This window comes from Nicotiana tomentosiformis, chromosome 5, assembly GCF_000390325.3.
Source record: "Nicotiana tomentosiformis chromosome 5, ASM39032v3, whole genome shotgun sequence".
NCBI lineage: Eukaryota > Viridiplantae > Streptophyta > Magnoliopsida > Solanales > Solanaceae > Nicotiana > Nicotiana tomentosiformis.
In genome coordinates, this window is record NC_090816.1 from 119,954,752 (window position 1) to 119,973,043 (window position 18,292).

Sequence of the window (18,292 nt, forward strand, 5' to 3'; positions counted from 1 at the left end):
ACTTTGTTGGTTTGGTTCGGTATATAATTTTAAGAACCTGACGCCATTGGTTTGTTTGGTAATTGAAAATTTTGAACCAACCCGACCTATTTACACCCCTACTAACTAGCATGCGAACCAAACGACTCCTACCTTAATTGACACATGCTAACACTTGGATTGTTATTTCTACAACTCCCAAGATACAACTAACCACGAGGTTACATTAATTTGTAAAATACTAGTAATATGGCCTTAATTTTGAAGTTAGTGTTGTACATTTTATGTGTTTGACCCGATCAACGGTAGTAAAGCCTTTGAAGGATGTGAATGTGTCGATATGACTTCAAAAGGTCGAGGTCAAAGATGAAAGATAAAGCGGAGCCGAGGTCGAACCGAATCGGCAGAGGACGAGGACGAGCATCAATTCTCACCACGTAGTGACGGCTAGTCCTATGATTTAGAGAATATTTTATGGATATTCTCTTATGTTGTACTATCTAGGGTTTTGTTACCCATGTGCCCTTATAAATGGGAAGAGAGGTAGATCAAAGGAGGATTGGGCATTTTGTAAAGGATTTCATCAAGATTTTCACTTTGTTGAATAGAAATAAAGATTGACTTTACATTTCCCTTCCTTTATTTTCTAGTTCTTGTGATGTTAATATTATTTCTTTGGTTTCTGTTTGATGGTACTAATATATTATCCCTTCCCTTCTCTTCTCGTATTTTCTGTCTTCTTGAGCCGAGGGTCTTTCGGAAATAGTCTATCTACTCCTTCGGATACACACTATCCTCTTCAAATCCCACTTGTGGGATTTTACTGGATCGTTCTTGTTGTTATTCTTCTCTCTCGATCCAAGAAGGATTGGAATATACGATCACTAATCAACCTCCATCATTGTTGAAAACATATTGAGGATCTAATACTTGTCGCTTGTCGGGTTATCTTTGTCTCATTTACTGCTTGAAAGTCATTTATTACTATCATTTATTGCTCTCCTTTAGACTTGTAGGTCTTTATTGCTTAATTCATATTTCAAGTTGTTTTCTTTAGTGTTACACATTAACGCACTTACCATAAAACACTGGATCTGTCCTTAAATATTGATTTTGACTGTGATTAACCACATTTTTCTATTAATCTAATTGTATAAAACCAAAATCTATTTTTTGGGTCATACAAGTTTCAAATTATCTTTAGCTTGTAGTGAAATTTTGCACTTTCCATTGAAAAAGTAAAAGTGCTTCTCACAAGGCCACACCTTAAACGTTGTAAACCGATGTCAGGATCTGGTTGGAAATGCCATTGCAAAACTATACCAACAATAGAAGTTTGATTAACACAGAATCTGTCTTCTTACAAAGGAATCTCAAAATCTCTTTCTTCCCCTTTAAGAATGCATTATCTGCTCTTTCTCTCCGGTCAAGAATGTCTTCCAGATAATCTCCTTCACGGCTCGATCATGAATAAGCAGATGTCCAACATTGGGTACTTCATGGTATTGTATCCACGGAAGCCATTGTGCGACGTAGCGCTGTAATATAACAGGCACAACCCAGTCTTCAACACCATGCCACAAGTGGACAAAGCCTTCACTGTTCGGGAAAGGGCTCTTAAGATCCATAGGATCAAAATCCCATTTCCCGAACCCCACCATCATGTCACGATGGAGGGACTCGTATACTCCTTGTTTTACAGCATATTCCTACATACGAAAGAAGCAGCAACTTTTAAGCCAACAACGATCATCAAATAAGTAATAGCTCATGAAAGTAATTCCGAATTGTGGGTTATTTGTACTAATCAATTACATTCTAGCACTATGGTGGCTTGCTTTTCACTTCCACTCAAAAATAACAACATCAACAACAAACCCAGTGTAATCCCATATGTGGGGTCTGGGAGGGTAGTGTGTGCGCAGACCTTACCCTACCTTTAAGAAGGCGGAGAGATTGTTTCCGGTAGACCGTCGGCTCAGGAAAGATAAAAGGTAGGGCAACAACAAGCACACCAATCAGAAAACCGAAGCGAAAATACAAAACTAACACTAGATAATACAATGAGAAAACCGAAATGAAAGCAACAACAAGCAATAACAGAAGTCAAGAAATACGAAAATACACAAATGACACTAAGTCATGTACTAGCCACTTCACATGACTAGCCAAGGTGCAAAAAGTAACATAATACCACAGATCCTGGTGCAACAAACATGAAAACTTGTAATTCGTATGGTTTTGTCGCTCCTATAGTGGTTATTCTAATGTCTCACTAAAAACAGTAGAAACATGTAATATGAGCAAGAATAAAACAACTCCAAGCCGTGACACTTCACATTTCCATGAATTCTTCCAGCAAATTTATTACAAGGATCAAACACATTCAAGGGATCGTGAACCGACTGTAATCTAACGGTAAATTATCCATATTCAGGCAGGAAACTGATTTACCTTAAGATTTTTTATTTTGCTTGCGTGCTCAGCAGATCTAGAAGCAACTTTTAAATCTGGAGGAGACATTTTTGGTTTTTCAGCTATAACACTATTGCACGGGAACCACTTCTGAGTGTTCCACCAGTAGACTAGCCAAGGTGCATAATGTGCAACTCGAAGCGCCCATTGGTCCTGTGGGAGCTGTAGATTGTATCCTTCTGTAGATAAATTAGCAGGAAATCCAGGCCACCAGTAATTGACAACGGGAGCAACTAGAGCTACTCCTGCCAACCTATTAGCACCAGAAAAAATGCAACTTTATATTTGAGAAAAGCAATCAAATCTTATGAGTAAAAGGAAGAACTGCCACAGAGAGGAAAAGAATGTAGCCCTGTAAAAATAGTAGAAAATACAGGAATTACTGGAATTCTACTTGCTGTTCATGAGAATAGCGAGGTTCCACAAGAAAGTAGCAAAATATCACGTAGGGGAACTTTGATTCTGTCAAGTTGTGAAATAGCGAGATCTACGCTTCTTCAGTTACACCACTATACCTTTCAGGTGAAGATATGTATCATAGTGGCAAGTACTTAAGGTGAAAATCTGCTAAAATTTATAGAACAGTTTGTTTCATGTTGGAAAGGCTTTGCTATATAATCAAAACTTCCTCCTCCTCTGTTAATTCTTAGGTCTTTACATTTTGTGACTGATGGGTTATGATAATGATGACATGGTAGTTGAACGTTAAAGACAAGATTTCATGGAGCATGTTGCTCATGCCAAATGATTTTCAGACGTCGAACTTAAAAGCAAAAGATCATTCCGTACACTATACATACCGATTAGGGATGTACTTAAGGCAACCCCAAACTGAATGACCACCCATGGAAAACCCCATAACATAAAATTTAGGGCCAAGTCCCAGTTGATCAGCGAGCTCTTCCATATCCAAAGCTGTAGTTTTTATGGTTCGCTCTGGATCAGGATCGCTTTCCCCATAACCAGGTCTATCAAAAGAGACAACATACGCCCCTAATTCTTCAAGTGTTTCCTGAAAGAAACAACATGATCCATTCCAATCTCAGTTCGATTATACTCGAACGGAAGCAGAATTATAAGTTTGACAAAGAGTCGATGAAATACCAAAGGTGCAACAGCTGCATCATATCTGCAAGATCCAAAGCTATGAGCATATATGACCTTATATTTGGCGGTTTCTTTGGATACACCATGCTCCTTATAAGCCAGATGTCTTCCGTCCCTAAGTTTGATTCTCGGTCCAGTAATTAATGGACCACCAGGAGAGCCACAGATTTTGGGGGGTGGAGGTTGGAGGGGTGGGAATGCCCATGCTAGACCTGCAACCAACAAGACAACTAAAACTTTCCCAAGCATACCTGAAGCCCTGAACACAAGACATACGTAGTTCTTACAATAATATTGGAAAATACAGATCGCATAGTGCAACTGTACATAGTTTGAATGACAGAGGGCCAAAACCTAAGAAATACTGATGACTTAGTTGGAAAAAAAAAAACATTTTTTTCATAACGGATACAGATGAATTAGTTGGACAAAAAACAAAAAAATAGATTTTGCTTACAAGGAAAGTTCAGCATTTATATGACAATAAAGAAAATAAAGAATGGTGGCGAGGTGATGATGAATAAGAGAATGTGGAATGCACAACTGAAGGACAAACAAATTAAACAAGATGTAATAACTTACAATTAGGTGTTCTATTGGAATTTTCAACTAATCAAGTTCTTCAACAAGCAAGAAACATAAGCACCCTCTTTTTTGTTAAGATTGAAGGGTTGCAATCACAAAACTTCAGTATGATAACCCTAGCTGATCTAAATGCCAGATTCCCCGAACTTATGAATTCATCCACTTGAGTCCTACAACCACAATGGATGCAGTAACACACCATATTCAAGGGGAGGTGCCATGGTGTATGTTGTTCGCTGATGATATAGTTCTGATTGATGAGACGCGAGGCGGCACTAACGAGAGGCTTGAGATTTGGAGACAGACCTTTGAGCTTAAAGGTTTCAAGTTGAGTAGGACTTAGACAAAATATCTGGAGTGCAAGTTCAGTGATGTGTCGGGGGAAGCTGACATGGACGTGAGGCTTGACTCACAAGTCATCCCCAAGAAAGGAAGTTTTAAGTACCTTGGTTCAATTATCCATGGGGTGGGGAAATAGACGAGGATGTCACGCACCGTAAAGGGGTGGGGTGGATGAATGAAGGTTAGCATCCGGAATCCTGTGTGACAAGAAAGTGCCACCGAAACTTAAAGGCAAGTTCTACAAAGCGGTGGTTAGACCGGCCATGTTGTATGGGGTTGAGTGTTGGCCAGTCAAGAATTCTCATATCCACAAGATGAAAGTAGCAGAAATGAGTATGTTGAGATGGATGTGCAGGCACATTAGGCTGGATAAGATTAGGAATGAAGATATACTGGAGAAGGTGGGCGTGGCTCCCATGGACGACAAGATGCGGGAAGCGAGGCTTAGATGGTTCGGGCACGTGCAGAGGAGAAACCTAGATGCCCCAGTTAGGATGTGTGAGCGATTAGCATTGGCATGCATGAGAAGAGGTAGAGGGTGGCCTAAGAAGTATTGGGGTGAGGTGATCATGCAAAACATGGCGCAACTTCAGATTTCCAAGGACATGGCTCTTGATAGGAAGGTGTGGAAGTCGACATTAGGGTTGAAGGGTAGGAAGGAATCGAGCGTTTTTCTACTTTGTACCGGGGGCGGGGCTAGTCTGATAGTGTTTTGCCTTGGATTGCTAGTGGTTTATGTAGTGTCCACACTATTTTTCCGTTTTTTCATAGTACTGTGGCATTATTATTGTTTATTGGGTATTGCTTTTCCATCTATTTTTTGTCTCTTACGATGCTGATATTATTTTTCTGACTTTTGTTGTCACTGATCTATTATTTATTTTCGTTTTATTTTCATCTTCTTGAGCCGAGGGTCTTCGGAAACATCCTCTCTACCCCTTTGGCGTAGGGGTAATGTCTGTGTACACTCTACACTCCCCATACCCCACTTGTGGGATTTTACTGGGTCGTTGTTGTTGAGTCCTACATCCCATTTCCCTCAATGTGGCAAGGAAAAATTGAAGTAAAAGATTGTCTACTATGACTTAGCTTGGATTATACTTCCTTTATGGCGATAGGCACTTTTAACTCCAACAACAAATTCCTACGTCTTTCTTTAATCCTCTCTGTCTAAAACCTACACAGTAGAAATGAAGCTAGATTTGGCAGATGCAAACATAAAATTACACAAATATAACTTTATATCTTCTTCTCTATACTTAATTCTTCTCTTATATTCCATCAAACCATCAGATCTTCTTGTTTCCTTTTCTACTCTTCTTTTCTGGCTAATGTAATTTCTCCTCTCAATTTTCCTCTTCAATCCCTCTTTGTTTCTCAATTTTTTCTCAGCAACTCCTACTTTTTCCTTTTATAACCGTGTTCACGCAGCTTGCGCGCCTCGACTAATTCCATGGGATAGGAATTGAACTTGAGACCTCATGGTTCTCAACACACTTCATTTACCACACCCTTGAGTGCAGCTGCTACTTTCCTACTCTAATTTTCCTTCTCATAATTCTAATCCTAAACATTTTAACCAATCAATCAATTAATCAACTACGCCTTAATCCTAAACTAGTTGAGTTCAGTTGCATGGATCTTCAATAACCATTCTGCTCAATTCAGTTAAATAAAAGAATTCATCAATAAAATCCCTTTAAAAAATCGAATCTTGATTTCACTTTTAGTTAAAGAACACAGGACTTAAAAATAAAAAAACAAAGAACAAAAGCATTAACGAGTTGGATGTCATCTAGTTGTCCTGTAACATACCTTGACTGGAATTGGAATGGTAAAAAATTGAGTCTTGAAGATGATTCAAAGGCTTTGTACGGAGAATTTTACGAGCTTGAGGTTTAACAAGTGAGAAGACAGTTGGGTTTAACTTATTAGAACTATGGGGGGAACTGTATAAAGATTTTGTAGAAGTCAAGAATGTTGGGTGAAGTCCCTGTTTTTGAATAAATGGAGGCATTGAAATGTGACAGCAGCAGCCAAATTTATTTGTTGAAAAAGTAGAGGTGACATTTTTATAGTGGTGGTTGGTTCCCAGCAGCACCTACTCTATAATACATAGTAGCTCCTTAAAATTGAGCTACTAACTTCAAAAAGCAAATTCTAAAAAGCTTCATACTCCATTTAAATAAGATTTATCACTATTTTCTTATTAATTTGTTTCAAAAATATTTACTATCTTTCAATATTTTCTTAATAAAAAACATCATAATTTTAAAAAGTTTTACAGTCACACAAATAATATAATTTATTTAATAACACATATCTCAAAAGTCTTTTTCTTCTTTATTAAACTTTGTGTCAAGTCAAACTAAGACAATATTTTTTAAACAGATGAAACAGTTATTTTATCTTCTTATATAGTCTTGGACAAGATGAATAATTCTATCATTATAATCTTGAAATAACTTATTCTCTAATCAAACGCCTTCTAATAATTTAGTTTAAATTAAATTAATTAAAAGAGTAAAAAGCTCCTGAAAAAATAAGAGTAAAAAATTACCGACATACAATTGGTTTTTACATAATCATTGAATTAAAAGAGAGATTAGTATCACATCGGATATGTGATATTAATAATCCCTCAATTATTTAGTACTATTGCTTTATAATCCAATTATTCAAAATTCAAAACATGTGTTTGGCACCAGCCACCAAGCTAGATAAACTTGAATGAATTTCTATTCTTAATAGTAACCTTGAATGTTAAAGTAATGGCAATGAAAAGGGGCTTTTAAGGGGGGTAATATTGGATTTTGATAACTTTATCGTTGCATAGTTAATTCGAATATTTATATCACATATCCAATATGAGATAAATAATACCAAATTTTTAGTATAAACTTGATACCAATATTACCTATAATACTAGTAACCAAACGTTAGATCAACATAATCCCAAATTTTATTTTAGATTAAAATCCTGACTCCACTAACCATTTGGTTCACATATATTAGTCGCGTAAAAAATTTCATGCCTTAAACACTAAATAATAATTTAAGAATCATTTGGATGAACAATGTCATAGAAATTACTATGACTTGCATGAAAATTGCTTAAGAGATAAAAATTGTTATTTTGTTTTTTCCAATATAATATTAATGAACTTCTAGACCAAGAAATAAGTAAGAATGGTTTTAAGAGATCATTTACATGAAAATGGAGTGGCTAAAGTAAAATTTGGTAATTGGAATAAAATTTACGTTGGAAGTTTCATTTTTAACTAAGGAGTTCCTATAAGTAAAGCAATAAAGTTAGGCTGATTTGACCAGAAATTCAATCTATTAAAGAAAGTATGATCAGCTATAATTACATAAACAAATTCCTATTCAATTGCCGATGCAATTTGAAGTTATTACTTAAAAAAACAATTATTTTATTCGACAAGATAAGTTTGTTACGATGATTATAGAATTAGATAGACGAGATCTCTTTATTCTTTATTTAAACCCCAAGCTGGAAAGATCCCAACTACAGATTAAGAAAGAATAAATTATTTTTTGAACTTAGTGGTTTTTAAATATGCCGTGAAATTGTATATCAATAAAAGCATGTTATTAATGACAAAAGAAAAGAATAATATAATAAATAGTACTACATAAATTTAAAAAGATGGGTCATTTTGTAATTAAAGTTTTTTTTTAAACTAGGATTATGCAAACATTTTTAACTAAATTCTGTATTAATCTCTAAATATATTTTCCTAAACTAGAAAACCTCTTCTTTGAACGAGACTGATAAAGCTGTTCTGAAACCAGCTTTCTAGGAAAGGAGTGTTTAATCTTTATCGTTGAATCCTCCGTCTGACATCCACGTGGAAGGAGGAGATTTCTTTATCCCAAAAAAGGAAGAAAGAAAATCATCAACTTGTCACACTTTACTCTAATAAGATGAGAAAAGAAACGCTATTTCAAGACTTCATTAGAAGTTATCAGATTATCGAACTGGATCAAAAGGAAATACATTTAATCATGAGAAGGGTCTTTTGCGAGGAAAAATGATTTCGTGAATCACTTTCATATGAGGAACAGATTTATACTGATCCAAGTAAGACGGTACAAAGCAAAAAGTAGACTCGAATAGATTCAACAACATGATTAATAGCATGTTTAGCCAAGCAGGAAAAATCAGCTTATTTGAGAAGTATTTTTTTTTTAAATGATTTTGGTAAAAAATAATTTGTGTTTGGCTAATTAATTTAAAAAATACTTCTAAACATCAACTTGTGTTTGGTCAAGCTTTTAAAAAGTGTTTCTAAGTGTATTTTTCTCAAAAGTGCTTCTAAAAAAATATTTCTGAAAAGAAACTACTTTTTCCTGCTTCTCCAAAGTTGTTTCTGCTTCTACTCAAAAGCACTTATTTTTCCTTCCAAAAACTTGGCCACTTCAACTTTGAAAAAAAAAAAGTTTTCAGAAAAAAATGCTTTTCATCATCGTGGAGAAGCTTGGCCAGGTTATAAGCCAGCCAGCGCAGCCTAATCTATTCCTTACACATCTCTGGGGTATTTTTTGAAACACTAGTTCAGCATAAGACATGTATAAGCAAGTCAGTTATCTGTTGAAACAACTGCAACGCACATTTAAAGACTAGTTCAAATCAAAGAAAGATCTATCCGAGCTAGGCGAAGATAATTATGAGAGCGCAACGAAGTTTACATGAGTTGGTATGGTGGTTATAGGTAGGATTTCACCTCAGAATTGCCGACATATTTTAGCACTTGTTCATGCAATCAACTTAGCATATGAAGAAGGCACGAAAGTCACTATAACAAGAGAACCAAGAGTCACGTGTAGACAGCAAACAAGCTAAAGGACATTGAGGAAAGTTTCTGATACATTGGCCGTATCAGGCCACAAGATGAAAAGGAGCACTCACAAAACGACCAAAAGACATTCTACGGCACCAATAACAGCACAATCTGCTTGAACCACATAGAATTGCAAAAAATTGCTACACTTTTGCTCCAGTCTCTTGGTTAAGTGATGTTTTGCTCAACCTAAAACTATTGTGGCAAAAATAAAGGAAAAATATCTGGAGATGGAGAGTTTGAAAACTGAAATTGATGATAATTCCTTTCAGCAAACTAAGGACTAACCCCAAAACAAATCAGCAAATAGGTCAGTAGATGAACATCTGTATATAATTCCACAATATTCATTCAACCTAAAACTAAGTTCTTGTCCAGAAAAAAAAAAAAAAAAAAAAGAGGAGAAGGGGGGAAGCAGGCAAAACAAGGTCAGCGACCAATTTTTCAACCAAAAGATCCTTTACTTCATTACAAAAAGAAATTCCCACAATCAGATCCTTTACTTCAGGGCACCTCTTTCTTTGCAAACTAGGTCAAAAATAAATGAGAAAGTAGGTCACTGAATCAACTGCTTCCTTGATCTTATTTTCTCCACCACCTTAGGTATTACTGATAGGTAGTGTAGGAATAATATTGATATAAAAAGAACATTTATCTTAATGCTGGATCCACCACAATAGGTATCTATAAATGACTAAGCTAAATCTTTGCAGAATTCATTGCTCATTAGCTGAAAACAGCTTGTCCACTAGCTGCATAAATGCAAAACGCTCATTTTAACACCATAAACCTTATCATATCACATGTTCACACTACTGTAGACAAATTCATGGAGGCAAGTAGGCATTACATAAACTGTACAGTAGATTCCATGCCAATGTATGTTGATGCACGAAAACATTCTTTGTGGATCTTACTAGAATAAGAAAATATTGAATCGCAGGTCCCTTGACTACCTCAAAAAATCTGGGCCATTCTTTAATATAAACGACAAAGACATTTCGTCATTGATTAAAACAATCAAGTTTAATCTGAAATAATCTTACCACCGATAAATAAACAATTAACAAAACACTGTCATCAACAAAAAGTTGGCCTCAATCCTCTAAAATCTCTAACCACAAGCCTATTCCGAAAATTTGGACCTAGACCTTGACAGAGAACTGACCGGTAGTTACTAAAACAAGCATCAGGTAGATTCTGGATAAGAACTATAGCTTCAATGCACAATAACCGACTCAAAAGGTTGGATCATAAAGTTCAATGTATAACTCACTGCCCCACACAAAATGAAATGGCTCCATGCCTCAAGAAGCTATTCATTGGTAGCCTGAGTCTAATATCTTATATTTTCTCTAGATCAGGGAACAACACTACCATCATTAGCTTGTTCCAACTTGCTCTACCATCATTAGTTGCCATCAAACTTCTCTAGTATATGCATGAAGAGGTGAATGTGCAGGAATTGAAATCACCCAACTGAGTTGTTTATGCTGATAAGAAGGCACATTAACAGATGACACATAAGAACTCAATCATCATTAACCACCATCACACATATCATTCAAGTGGTTATTTGATTTCACTTATTTTGTTGATAAGGTAGTTTTATTAATAAAATCAGTACCCACAAGGTGCCAAAAACGGAGTACAAGAAGTTGGACTTGTTTTCAGACTACCCAAGACCCAAAGCAGAATCTAACAAGTCCAAGAAATCAACTGTGCTAATTACAGGATCTACACCATGCCAATAAGATAAATTCTGCATACATCTGTACTTTACAGAAAAAATTGACACTTTATCAAAGTATCTTCTATTCCTCTCAAGCCAAACTGTCCAGATTATGCATAAAGAGGTTAGCTTTCCGTATCTTCTTCAGCCTTTTGTTCATTGGCCTTCTTTATTTGATACTATGAAACAAATGAAGTTTGGTGAGAGATGGATTTAATGGATCAAGGCTTGCATTTCCACAGTTAGATTCTCTGTTTTATTGTGATTTCACTCATTCTTGCTTACACTACATCTCGCAAATAGATCAGACCTTTTATAATCTTCATAGCATCCAAGCAGTTTCTTGAAAACTCGCTTCAGATATGAAACTTAATACGGGTATCGCCTGATCAACAAAATACTCGAAATCTCTTCTTTTCTTCAACCAAAGTGGAGTACAAAATCCATAATATATCAACACACTAATGAAATCTTTTCTTAATGTTAAGGTAGTTCCTAGTCCACAGGCAATAAAAGAAGGATAATGTATAAACATCTTTAAAATATATTCTAGCAAATTTGAAAGAACTCGTTAATCTTTTGAATATCCTAAAAAAAGCAAGAAATTACAAAAATAGCTCCTTTCAGACCTAGGAATAATGAAGCCAGAAAACAAAAGTACAGCTTCATTTAACATTTAGAATCCCAAGACATTTGAAACCTGCTAAAGCATAGGAAGAAACTAAACCACAAAATCTCCTCCCACTATAACAAATCGTGCATTTAATTTAAAACTAATATAATGCAGTTCTCTATGTTCATCTTTGCAGAATAGAACTAACAAACTAAAAATGGACTGAGCCATAAACAGCAATATACCAAACACATTAATCTGGTTCAAAATATCACTAGCAAAGAGAAGAGCATGTAAATTAAGAAACAGGCATACGCGATCAGGCCACGATGCTCATCCCCACAGGACGCCAGTTCAACCACGAGCCTAGTGCAAACCCGGGTGGACCATATCACGAAAACTCCTGTCACCACTTTAATCACCAATCCTCCAGGCAAAAACAAGGAGATCGCGGACAAAATCACAATAGGCAACATACAGTAACCGATCAGGCTAACACACCTGTACAAATCCAAATTCCCATTTCGGCCCGCGAGCATATTGAACACTACGTAAAGAAACAACGAAGCCATTATAACCCAGCCTAATATAATTCCAAAATGAAGCTTTCCTGCCAGTAATTGAAAAAGCCCAAATGCCATGAGAAATATAAAAGGCCCTGACAGATCAGCATCTTCGTGAAGATCTGATTTGACGCGGAAGGGATTGAGAATACTGAGGGTTTTTTGGTAAATTTGTTTTGTGTTAATCCCTAGCTCTTCGAGCAACGGCGGCTCGTCTTCGAAACCCGTTGAACCGCCGCCGATTGTGGTGGAGGCGAATTGAGGAGTGGAAAATGAAGTGGAAGCAGCTGCAGATCCTACATCGAAGGACATGAAAGGTATGCTAGGGTTTGATGATTTCGGCGGCTGAAACGGCGCCGTTGGAAGTCGACGTTGTTGTGGACCGGGGTTTCCGCCCGACGGAAAAACCACCGGCGGGACGTTGAACTCTTTCGCCATTGATCAGAGATCTGAAGATTGTTAATCGCAATAAAAGGTGAGAAATTGGATCGAAGTTGAGAGGGATACAAAGAAAAGGCTTCGATTTGTTGAAGAATGGGATATTGAAAACACGCGCTTCAATATGAGTGAAATTAATTAATAGCGAGAAACCAGAAGCGTTGAGGCTAAGGCAGCAAATGCAGTGTAAAACCCCATTTGAAGTATGGGAAAAGAAAGGGTGGAAAATCAAATTATTTGTAAAGGGAGCAAAAATAATTAAATTATGTGATCTTCCAAATTTTTCTTTATTCCAACAAGATGAATATTAGCACTCACAACAAGTAGTGCCGTTTATTTTTATTTTATGAAAATTGGTCTTCTATTATTGTAAAATGAAAGCCAGTTGTGAAAACCTTATTTTTGACTATATTTAAATTTTTATCACATTCTACTATATAAATATTTTCAGAATTTAATATATATATTTTTTTAGCTTTGTTACACTTATACATATATATATAGAGAGAGAGAAAAAAAAATTATTAATAATTTAAAAGGTCAATTATTACTATTATTATTATTTTTATTATTATTTTTATCTTTATTTTTAAATAAAATGAATTAAAAACCGAAAATAAATAAAAGTTAATTATTATATTTATTTATTTTAAACAAATTTCGTATGGGAATTAAAAAATAGAAAAACTAGAAATATAAAATTGAAAAGTAAAGTAAAAGTAGGTAGAAATTGTTTAATAAAAAAAGTAAAAGAAAGTGGAAAATTAAAAAAATAAAAGTAAAAGAATGTGGAAATTTTAAAAATAAAAAGTAAAATAAAGTTGGAATTAAAAAATAAAAGTAAGGGTATCTGGGTTTTTTTTTTTTAAGTAAAAGTAAGTGGGAAATAAAAAAAAAGTAAAATAAGTGGAAAATAAAAAAAGTAAAGTAAAAAAGTGGAATTTTAAATATATTAAAAGTAAAAAAAATGAGAAATTAAAAAATAAAAGTAAAGAAAATTGGAGAAATTTTTTTAAAAAAATAAGAAAAATGGAAAGTGGAAAATAAATTTAATTTTAAAAAAAAATGAAAATTTCGAGAAAAAAAAATCTATAAATATAAGAGAAATGTGATGAAAAAAAAAGAGGAGAGAAAAAGGAAAAAATAGGGAGGTAGGAATTGAGAAAAGTTTATTTTTCTTCTTCTAGGATAAGGACATTTCTACACTTTTCATTCTTTTTTCGGCTTTCTTTCGAAAACTCCAGCAACTTCACCACCCCAAAACCAACGGCTCTTTATCACTTTAGAGCCATCATTAACTAAAAAAAAACACTAAATCGTCAATTTTGTAAGGTCGATTGAGGTTGCAAGTTGAGATTTGCCGCTCGAGTTTTTCGTGGTCCGAAGGGTCCGGTTGAGAGCTATCCGATCATTGAGTTGTTATAATTTAAATCCACAATCATCAATACATAGGTTCACTTCTCTTTCTAATTTGTTTTTGTCATTAATATTTTGGGTCACTATGTTTTAATTTAACTTTGAGTATGATATGATCGAGTTCGCATTTGAGTGTGCTAAGATTAATTTGTTCTCATGTTGAGTATTTGTTACGATTAATTTATTATCCTTTTTAGTAGTTCATATGGTTAATTTTATTGATGAATATGTATTAATTCATTACTTTTCTTGTTTATTCAATGAAGTAATGACTTTCCATTTTAGCATGTTTTAGTTTCATTTTGATCTCTTATCTTAGCGACTAAAGTGGTCATGCCTGTATCTATCTATTCCTGCCATAAATTTAGTCTAGTTTTAAATATTGGTTAGCAGTAAAATTATAAGAGATTAAGTTGGGTCATGATTAATGTAAGACTTTAATTGGACTTCCCTAACGTATTTATGGGCTAATTGTTGCACAAGACCAAAAACAAATAAGCATTCACAAGGTAGCCAACTTTTTCCATAGTTAATTTACTTCATTTCTTCCATAACAATATACATACCTCATGACCTTACAATAATATCAAAATTAGTAATTGAATAATATTCGAACACCGTAGCTTGATTTAGGCGCGATTAATAATAAATCACTGTGACTATGGGTACGATTCCTATGGCATAGTCATGAAACGTAAACCCCAATTCAAGTGCGCGTTTCATGCGACTTGGCCATAACTTCAAATAATAATAAAAATAAACATGTTGTAAATCGCGGATACGTTTCACGTGGCGCGGTTTGCAATGTGTACCAAAACGACAAGTATGCGATATCGCGACTTGTTCAAATAAATTCCATGAATATTAAAAAGAGGTAAAAGACAAAAATGCACAATAGGTTTAAACACATGTAATAAATCAGATAACTACGCCATGTATTAATTGTTAAGCGAACGTGCTAAAACCACGGAACTCGGGAGTACCTCACACCTTCTCCCAGGTTAACAGAATTTCTTACCCGGTCTTCTGTGTTCGCGGACCAAAAATAAGAGTTAAATTTTCTCGATTTGGGATTCTAAAATAAATCGGTGACTTGGGACACAATAAATTATTCCAAGTGGCTACTCTAAATAAATAAATAATCTCATTTCGAATAATGTCACTTAAATTGGAAAAACTCTCATATCCCCTATCCCTACGGGAAAAATGAAGTGTGACAACAGTAATTCAAATTTTGAATTTTGGGTTCATTAAGTAAATTTGGATGGTTTTTTTATGTTTTTAATTTTTTGCTACATCATTACATGGTGTTGGAAATATCAACTTCGTACTAAGTTGACTTTGTGTGTGAAATAGCAATAACAAAGTAATTTTTCTTTTTCTTGCACAATGTTCATTAAACTGATGATCATTTAAGCAATCTAACTCTATATTCACCTATGCAACATATTTTTACAATTAAAGTAATATCATGTGGACGAAGAAAATTCTTATAGAATAATTTGTGAAGTTAATTAATTTCATATATAATACATTTTATAGTTTTCAATATAGTTGTGCACAAAAAAATAGTGGTGATGAACAATAACATATATAGTTACCGAATAAAGCAACATGAATAGGTTGAGTAACTCATTAACAATGCCTTTGAATGACTAAAGACGGAAAAGGAAGCCCTATGACTATGAGCATGTGAGATGAGATGCAACAACATAGACGAACCAATTGTGAAATCTAATAGATAATGATATTATAAATTACTCAAAATAATCAAACGTGGCAGTTCAATGTCAACATAATATCTTGTCACAAACTTAATTACTTTAATTTCAAATGTTAGCTAGTGAGTTGAAAGTTTATCAATCGCTTATCAGCGGCATAATTTTCCTTTTCTTACCCCACGTGAATTGACAGTACGTTCATTATCATTTAGCCTAACTCGAATATAACACTAGTTAGAAAAGAGGTAATATTGGTTATGATACCATTGCGTCACCAATCTCATTACAATTTAACCTTGAAAGTTAACTCATAACTAGGGGTGTCAATGGATATCGGAAAATTGACTAAACCGACTGAACCGTAATGTACCGAATCGATTTTTAGATTTCTTAAAAAACTGTAGGTTTTTATATAAATTTATAACCGCACCGATAATTATGATATGTTTTTTATTTTATAAAAATAAATCGAAAAAAGACTGAACCGTACCGAATAAATTTTACACATGAAAAATATATTTATGTAGTAAGTTTAAAAATAATAATGCATTAATTTTTTTGGGGCATTGGAATTATAAAAACTATTACAAGTAATTAAACTCAAAATACTAATTCCTAAAACCTATTATGCTACATCTACTTAAACTAAGTTATTTTAAGTATCTTTATTAGCAAGACACAAAGTATTATAGCGATAATGAGTGGCAAACTATAATGTATTGAATATGTTTCCTTTTATATAATTTAAATTTATCTTTTTTAATATTTAATCTTCTATATACTTTATTCTTGAGTCCCAGCTTGGCTAATATTTTTCTACTTGTGTGATTTATATTTTCTCTGTCTTTGCTTGGTTTCTTTTACGTTGTTGTAGAATAGTTGATGGATCTATATTCTAGCCATCTTTTATTTTTTTTAATTCATCACCCTTTAAACAGTAAAAATATCTAGAGAGCTTTGCTAAATCCTATAGAAGAACGTATGTTATTGCATTCTATTTCTACTGGTGAATTTTACATTATATTTAAAAAAATACCGAAAATTAACCGAACCGTACCGATTCCGAAGAGAAACCGACATAATTGAAAAGGTTTCGAAAAGTCTAATTTTGGTTATACATAATAGAATAACCAAAAAAAATAGTATGGTATAAATTTTATAAAATAACCGATCGAACCGAACCACTGACACCTCATAACTTGGCGGAGCCTTCCTCTCGCGCCTGATGTGAAATTGGGCGTCACAATATGCTCACACGTTGGGTATTTGTCACCCTTGTGCTAACAATAACCAGAAGGAATAGTATTTACTGCTTTTAAACTTGTAAATTGATCAGTGATGTAACTATTGCAAACTGTTGAGCTTAAATTGCGCTATTAAATCTACATTAACATTTATGATCAATTTTTTTCTAACAACTAAAACATGGAAAGGAATGACGGATTTTATGAATCAAATTACTAATGTTTCTTTTTTATCCTTCAATTGATACCGTTATTTTCTCAAAAAGCTAAAATCTTCATTTCAAACTCTCTATGATTTCTTTTGCCACAGAAACTTATTTAAAAGACAACTTTTAAACATTATTAAAGCTTAAAATTCATATGGTTAGATGAACCTGATAATAACCATATAGTTATTATAAAAGTCAAAATTATTCATATACCATCTGCTTACGAACACTTTTACCCTCCGTTAATAGTTGGGTATTTTTGGGGGATTTTTACCTAGCTATACTATAATAGAAACATATTTACCATATTTATTCAGGTTCCTTATTAATTACATTGTATATCTATATTTACAAGTTATATACAAAATTATAAAATAAAAAAAATTAAGATCCCTTAATTTTAGCCCGACACCCACCCCCATTTTCAATACCCCTACATTTAAGATTTTGTTTCTTTTCCAAAGAATGTCAAAAATATTTTCTCTCTTTCTTAATAATTACCTAAAATATCTCTTTTTTTTATACCCCTACCCCCCCCCCCCCACACACACACACACACAAAATTTTCAATTCTTTTCCTTTTCCAAAGTTTTTCAAATCCAATTTCTCTCTTTCTTACTAATCAGCCAAAATTTATATTTCTTATTGATACAATGCAGACGAAATTCAGAATATTGCTCTATAATCAAGTTGTGACTTGTGCGTAAGTTTTGAATCTTGTTTTTTTTCTTTCTAAATTTTTTATTGTATGTGACTTGTATATAATACATCAATACCCAAAACAATACTTGATACAACACTAATACAATTATAATACGATTATATTATACTTTTAATACAAAGTTGTGATTGAAAGTTGAAGAGTATGAAGATCATAATTGTATCACAATTTTCAGAAATGTATCGCGATTGTATTATAATTGTATATGTATCATAATTATTGAAGGAATTGTATTACAAATGTATGATAATCGTATATTCATTGTATATTGTTACGAGTAGT

General features: G+C 33.9%; 2 protein-coding genes across 5 annotated transcripts; both read right to left on the reverse strand.

Annotated features, from left to right (window-relative positions):
- Positions 1 to 1,245: 1,245 nt before the first annotated feature.
- On the reverse strand, positions 1,246 to 6,573 carry LOC104120311 (uncharacterized). Of its 3 annotated transcripts, none has more exons than XM_018779079.3 (5): positions 6,304 to 6,573; positions 3,559 to 3,812; positions 3,255 to 3,466; positions 2,434 to 2,707; positions 1,246 to 1,688 (listed from the first exon to the last, which is right to left on the reverse strand). In XM_018779079.3, the coding sequence occupies exons 1-5, from the start codon at positions 6,503 to 6,505 to the stop codon at positions 1,374 to 1,376; spliced, it is 1,257 nt and encodes a 418-aa protein (XP_018634595.1). In that variant the 5' UTR covers positions 6,506 to 6,573; the 3' UTR covers positions 1,246 to 1,373. The 3 variants fall into 3 exon arrangements, with proteins under 3 accessions (XP_018634595.1, XP_009630347.1, XP_009630348.1); XM_009632052.4 differs by having other exon boundaries at positions 3,559 to 3,773; positions 6,304 to 6,572; XM_009632053.4 differs by having other exon boundaries at positions 3,559 to 3,820; positions 6,304 to 6,461.
- Positions 6,574 to 9,650: 3,077 nt separating this feature from the next.
- On the reverse strand, positions 9,651 to 12,913 carry LOC104120312 (uncharacterized). Of its 2 annotated transcripts, none has more exons than XM_070175263.1 (2): positions 12,014 to 12,912; positions 9,651 to 10,105 (listed from the first exon to the last, which is right to left on the reverse strand). In XM_070175263.1, the coding sequence occupies exons 1-2, from the start codon at positions 12,697 to 12,699 to the stop codon at positions 10,102 to 10,104; spliced, it is 690 nt and encodes a 229-aa protein (XP_070031364.1). In that variant the 5' UTR covers positions 12,700 to 12,912; the 3' UTR covers positions 9,651 to 10,101. The 2 variants fall into 2 exon arrangements, with proteins under 2 accessions (XP_070031364.1, XP_009630349.2); XM_009632054.4 differs by lacking the exon at positions 9,651 to 10,105 and adding an exon at positions 10,307 to 10,846 and having other exon boundaries at positions 12,014 to 12,913.
- Positions 12,914 to 18,292: the final 5,379 nt, after the last annotated feature.